At 57.4% G+C, this 6,502-nt stretch overlaps 1 protein-coding gene across 1 annotated transcript; it reads right to left on the minus strand.

Annotated features, from left to right (window-relative positions):
• Positions 1–694: 694 nt before the first annotated feature.
• PTX4 (pentraxin 4) lies at positions 695–4,291 on the minus strand. Its single transcript, XM_060124784.1, is given in 5 exon segments — positions 695–1,275; positions 1,278–1,337; positions 3,023–3,185; positions 3,188–3,523; positions 4,151–4,291. Coding segments are annotated over 5 exon segments (1,281 nt in total).
• Between the last annotated feature and the right edge of the window lie 2,211 nt (positions 4,292–6,502).

Here is a 6,502-nt window from a genome sequence, read left to right on the forward strand (position 1 = left end):
CCAATGCAGCTAAAAATAAATAATTAAAAAAAAAAAAGCATTGCCCACCCATCCTTAATGTGTGTTTCTGAGTAGCTTGCTCCCTCTGCAGGCCCCCTTCCCAGCAGCTCTAGTGGCCTTACCAGCTGCCACAGAACCTTGATGGAACCCCCAGGGCGAAGGAGCTGTGGGGCCAGGAAATGGACTCCCCAGCCCTTCTCATGAGAGATGTTGGAACAAGGAGCAATCAAAGAGAAACTTTCTCAAGCCACATGGAGAGAGGACCACAGAAGTTAATGCAAGGAAAATAAGAGTTCTCCAGGAGCCAGCCTGTGGTTGCCCCAATCCCATGCCCAAGGAGAGGCAGAGCTGAAGCGCAGCTCTGCCATGTGGCAAGTTGGGCTGTGTTGAAATGACTTCCTACTATGGGGGGGTGTTGGTTGGTGTAAGAATGCCGCAGAGAGGGAAAGAATGCAGTCGTGGGGATCCTGAGGCCCGGCTCTGCCTGTGGGCCCTCCCCCCACCCTGTGGAATACCCACATCCTATGTTAGAGAGCAGGTGTGCCTGGCCCAGGCCGGAGGCAGCAGCCTGATCCTCAGTGTGGGTGGGGGGCCCTCTATGGAGTGTGCTGGGGTCGGGGGTGGCCGAGAGTGGCTGAAGACTTGCTCTTCCCGCCGGCCCACCGTGTGAGCACAGCTGCTGTGTAGCGAGGCCTCAGGAACAGAGCTGTAGGCAGGTGCAGTTCACCCTTTGCACGAATCCGTCTACCGATGCGGCGTTGGCCAGTGTTAGGATGGCACCCATCAGGAACTCCTTCCCAGTGGCCAGGTTTGAGACCTCCCTGGGGACCAGCACCCGGTGCCATATGGCCAGGCCTGCTAGGCTCCCCACAAAGGCCTCAGGGCCATCAAACCCGCCCCCAATGCTCTCGTGCTCCTGGCCTAGCATGAGGGAGCCCCCCGGAGGAATCTCATAGCCTTCCCCAAAGCGGGAGCCAGTGGCCACTAGCCTTCGGCCCATGTGGAGCCAGTACCTGCCCAGGCCCAGAATGGACGTCCAGATGACACACACATGGTGCCAACAGCCGTCTGGCAGTGGCTGGAGGGGCAGCTCCCTGAAGGCCGGGTCTCCAATCACAGAGTGGATGGAGCCGGGGGGCAGGGAGTCTCGGCCATGCAGAACCAGCTTGTCATTTTCTTTGCTGGTGTACGAGAGGAGGGTGCCCAGGTGGCCCAAGGCTGTGCAGACCCAGCTGCAGACAGACAGGGCCCGTAGGCCAGTGAAGAAGCCGGGCGGAAGAAGATCACATTCACAGTGGACGCGTTCGGAAAGATGAGTGCAGGGTCCACGTTGCAAACTAGAAACAGAGGGGCGAGAGTCAGCCCACACCGCAAGGGGCAGCGGCTCACTTATTCTCATGTGATCAGCCTCTTACCGGTGGGAGGACTGAGAAGAAGGACACCTGGCTGAGCCACACTCCTCACCAGCAGGGGGCCCTGGATGAGTGTCTGTGGCTGCTGGAACAAATCCCCACAAACACAGTGGCTCAGAACAACACAAATTTGGCATCTCACAGTCTGGAGGTCAGAAGTCCCTGCAGGTCTCCCCGGGCTTAAAATCACAGTGTGGGCTGAGCTGGTTCCTCTGGAGGCTCTAAGGAGAAGCCCTTTGCTGCCCTCTGATGTCTGCTCCTGCCCTTGTATCTGCATCCCTGACACTGAGCCTCCTGACTCCCTCTTATAAGGACCCTGTGATGACACTGGTCCACGGGATAATCCAGGATCAGCTCCCATCTCAAAATCCTTAATCACACCGGAAAGTCTTCTTGTCACGTGAAGTGACACATCCACAGGGTCTGGAACCAGGACATGGACATCTTTGGGGGCTTCCTGCTGACCAGACTTCCTGCCAGATCTGCTTGCCAGAAGAGTAGGCGGGGCAGGGGTGGGGCACCCAGCCAGAAGCTGGGGGCAGAGCCAGGGAACGCACATTTCTAGGCCACTGGCCCCTTGGGTTCCAGGGTGGAGGGCGTTCTGTGACCAGCCCCCACCTCCTCTCTTCACCTGGGGGCTTTTGTCATAATCTTTAGCAGTGGTCCTCAATTGGAGATGACTGTACCCCTGGGGGACATCTAGCAGCGTCTGCGGACAGTTTCGGTTGTCAGAACTTTGGTGGCCCCCAAACCTACAGCCCCCCTTTCCCGGGACCCCTGGTGGTGCCCTCCAGGTCAGCCCGTCAGCCCTGTCTTACTGGTGAGGCCCCTAGAACCACACAGATGGGGAGGGACCTGCTTCAGATTAATGGGCCCTGTGGGCTGCAAGGCCAGACAGGGAGCAGCCTGGTCACAGCTGAGAGTTCAAGCTGAGCAGGCATCTAGTAGTCGGAGGCCAGGGATGCTGCTTAACACCGTTCAATGCCCTGGATGCTCCTACAACTAGGGACTACCCGACCCCAGACGCCAGTACAGTAGTGCCGCCATAGAGAAACCCTTACCTGGAGATGAGAGGTGGCAAAGCAGAACCAACTTTGCAAAGGCCGGAGGGCCTCCATTGGTGGGCACAGACCCCATGGGATGCAGGCCAGGGCCCTGCAGAGAGGGTTCCTGCTGGCTACGGCTGAGGACGTCCTTGGGACCCCACCAACCCTGACCAGGGTGATCACCAACTCTGAGTGGGCATTTACTGCCTGCGGGCAGCACCTCACTGGTGTGTGCATTGGGTGGCCTGACCTGCAGGCAGGCCATCACCTGGACGGTTCCTTTCTTTGAGGGCGGGTTTTGTGGGGTGTAAAGCAGTGTCTTCTCTGCTCAGCCTGGGGAGAAGTCCTCCTGGAGGGGACTGGAGGCCTAAGGAGGCACCAGAGGGAAAAGTGGACACTGATGGGGAAGGGCAGGCCACGGTGCTTACTCTCTCCTGGGCTCTCGGTGGGCCACGTCTGCTGGCTGCCTGGGCCTGGGGACTCCTGCGTCTCTTGGAGACAGCGAGCGAAGTCCAGAGGTGGGTCCCTGAGCTCAGGCGGAGCTCTGGGTGCCTGCCTGCCTGCCTGCCTGCAGCTGTGGGGAGCTTGGGCTCGATGGTCTAGGTGGGGCCGGGGTCACGCGCAGGGCGGCGGTGCCAGGGCTGGCTACTTGCAGCCGCCCCTTGAAAGCTGCCAGCCTGGCGCCCTGGCTCTGGACGAGGGGCATCAGGCGAGCCAGCATGCCGTGCACGGCCTGCACGTCCAGGGCCAGCAAGAGAGGGCGTTCCTCTGCTCCTCCTGCCCCTTCCTCTCCTGGGCGCGCTGCTTGCTCCTCTCACTCAGGGCGGCGCCCAAGGCCAGCAGCCTGTTGTCCACCTTCTGGCCTCTGCACTGAGTCTTCCACACCCAGGTCTTGAGGTGGCCCAGGTCACCCTGCACGGCGGCCTGCAGCTGGCTGAGTGCCAGGGCCACGGCCTGGCTCTCGTGGGCCAGGCTCCAGAACCAGGCCTCCATGACAAAGGACAGGTTGTAGTTGCTGGCGATGCCCTGCAGGTGCTTTAGGGTTGCCTCTTGGAACCTCCAAAACTGTAGAGAGGACACAGGCACTCCTGGGGATTAGATCCTCAGGGCAACGCGGTGAGGCGGCTGATCACTGCCACTAGCCCCCTCGCACCAAGCTAGAGCTCACAGCGGCAGACAGCCCCAGGTCTGTGCTGCAGTGGGTGAGGGCGCCACAGGCGGCTCCCATCCCTCCCCGAGCGCCACACTCTACCCCTCGACCCTCAGGGTCCTACCTGCCAGCGAGATGGCTGTGCATGGGGATCAAAGTGGGGAGTGCTTGGCGCAGCCCTGATGCCTGCAGGGCATCCGGGAACTGGCCACAGACCCGCACAGGAGTCTCTGCTCTGTGGGGGACCCGGGACATTGCTCCCCATGCCCAGCGGGCTGGCCCCCACCACCCCAGCACACCTGCAGCTACACTCCTCAGGTGGCCCCCAGCTCCACCCACCCTCAGCTGGCTCAGCTTTAGAACAAACTCCCCAAACCCATTTTGCTATTCCAGCCATAGGTGAAAACAGGCAGCCGATAAGACCTGCAAACTCTACGCTGAGCCCACAGAGCACAGAAGCTTACTACTGTTTCTATGACTTCTGTGCTTTGTCTGGTGTCAGTTAAAAAAACTCTACTGCCCCCAACAGTGGGTATACTCACCTGTGCTTCTAGTCTACAGAGCCTCTCAAGGAATGGTTTTCTTTGCCTCTCAGGTGCGGTTTCTTGCAACAAAGCCCCACATAGATATATGGGCACAAAAATGAGGAAGAAAGGCAGGGTTTTCCTCCCCAGGCAGCCCATTCTGAGAAGGAGCGAGAGGCACCCCGGCTGCAGGAGAAGCCATCTGCTTGGAGCTCCTGCCTCCCCCACGCTTGCCCACCTCTCCTGGGCAGTGGTTTTCCTTCTTCCTCTCTGGCTTGGAGTCAGGTACCTCCTGACACCTTAACAAAAGGCATTTGCTCTGAAGACTTGGAGGTTCCCAAGGACACAAGCTTAAAACAGATGCGAACAGTTTCTTTGGAAAATAACTCTACTGGGTGCAAGCTCTGGTCCAGCTGGCTCAGAGGCAGACAGGGGCGATTGTTTTAGCAGGACCACACGGACTCATGTTCCCAGAGAAGTTGAAGCAGGACACGGATCCCAGTGGGGGCCGGGGAGTCCTTAGAGCCAAGTCTGCATCAGGGACAGCAGATCCGATGAGGCCCCTCTCTTGCCCTTGGACAAGGCAAAGGAAATGGGATTGGAGCCACTTACATTTGTCTTGGGGCCCAGGTTGTGTAGTGGGCTGAGTGGTAGGTCTCAGTCCTAACCCTGGTGCCTGTGAATGGGAGTTTATTTGAAAAAAGGGTCTTTGCAAATGTAATTAAGGATCTTGAGATGAGGTCATCTTGGATTATCCATATGAGTCCTAAAGTGTCTTTCTGAGACAAAGAGAAGATCACATGGGGAGAAAGCCATGTGAAGATGGAGGCCGAGGCTGGGGTGAAGCTGACACAGGAGCACAAGGAGCTGGGTGGGGCTGGAAGGATCCTCCCCAGGAGCCTTTGGAGGGAACGTGGTCCTGCTGACACCTTGATCTTGGATTTCTGGCCTCCAGAGATGCAAGGGAAAAATGTTCTTGCTGTTTTAAGCTCCCCTATTTGTTGCCATTGGTTACAGCAGCCCCCAGAAACAAACACAGGCTGTCTAAGTAAATAGGGGGCGTGGGACCTCATTCTAGGGCCAGGTCCATGGACAGTTGTGACCCAGTGAGGGGAGCAGGATAAAACCATGGTCAAGGCCAAGACTTGCAGTTAAACAAGATGGCTGTGCAGAGAAGCTGGTCTCCTCTCACTCCTCAAGCGTCACTTTGATGGCAGCAAAGGAATAAAGCCTGAAGGAGACACAGGGCAAGGAGAGCAGGCAAGGAGAACTGACCCGGCGGAGCAGAGAGAACTGCAGAGGGGAGCCCGAGGGGCAAGCAGCGTGTCGGTGTCCTGGGGCTGCTGCACCCGATGACTACCCTGGGGGGTGGGAGCAGGAATTCATTCTCCCACGGCTCTGGAGGCCGCAAGTCAGAAATCAAGGTGTCAGCAGGACCACACTCCATCCGAAGGCTCCTGGGGAGGATCCTTCCTGCCTCATCCAGCTCCTGCTGTTCCTGTGGCAGCATCACCCCAACCTTGGCCTCTGTCTTCACACGGCCTTCTCCCCTGTGTGTCTCTCCTCTTCTGTCTAACAAGGACACCAGTCATTGGATTCAGAGCCCACCTGGATAATCCAGGGTGATCTTATCTTGAGATCCATAACTTAGGTACGTCCGCAAAGATCCTTTTTCCAAATAAGGTCACATTCACAGGTACAGGGATTAGGACTTGGACGTGTCTTTTTGGGGGCCACCATTCAGCCCATTACAGGGAGGTTTGAGAGGTTGGGGGGTGTCCAGGGATGGTGGGGGGCTGGGGCAAGGTGCAGGCTGGAGTGAAGAGACTCATGTCAGTCTGGATACAGAGCTGCCGGACCCCTGTCTCCTCCCTGACCCCCTGTGCTGGGCGACTGCTCCTGCACACCAGCCCAGCCCCAGCACGTGGTCCGCTGGCTCTCTGGAGCCGCACTATCCAATACCAGAGCCCCAGCCACATGCGACTGTTGAGCCCTTCATGAGGCTAGTCTGAGTGGAGATCCGCTGCAGGTGAAAAGTGCACACTGGATTCAAAGACTTAGTACAAAAAAGGAATGTAAAATACCTCACTATCAACAGATTTTATGTGTGATTACATTTTAAATTTTATTTATTTATTTATTTGGCAGCACCAGGTCTTAGTTACGGCATTCGGGATCTTCGTTGCTGCGTGTGGAATCCAGTTCCCTGACCGGCGAGGGAGCGTGGAGTCCTAACCACTGGACCACCAGGGAAGTTCCATGATTACATGTTGAAATGGTAGTATTGTGGATGGACTGGGTTAAATAAAACACATTATTAAAATTAACTTCAGGGGCTCCCCTGGTGGCGCAGTGGTTAAGAATCTGCCT

The sequence above is a fragment of the Lagenorhynchus albirostris genome, chromosome 15, assembly GCF_949774975.1.
Source record: "Lagenorhynchus albirostris chromosome 15, mLagAlb1.1, whole genome shotgun sequence".
Classification (NCBI taxonomy): Eukaryota; Metazoa; Chordata; class Mammalia; order Artiodactyla; family Delphinidae; genus Lagenorhynchus; species Lagenorhynchus albirostris.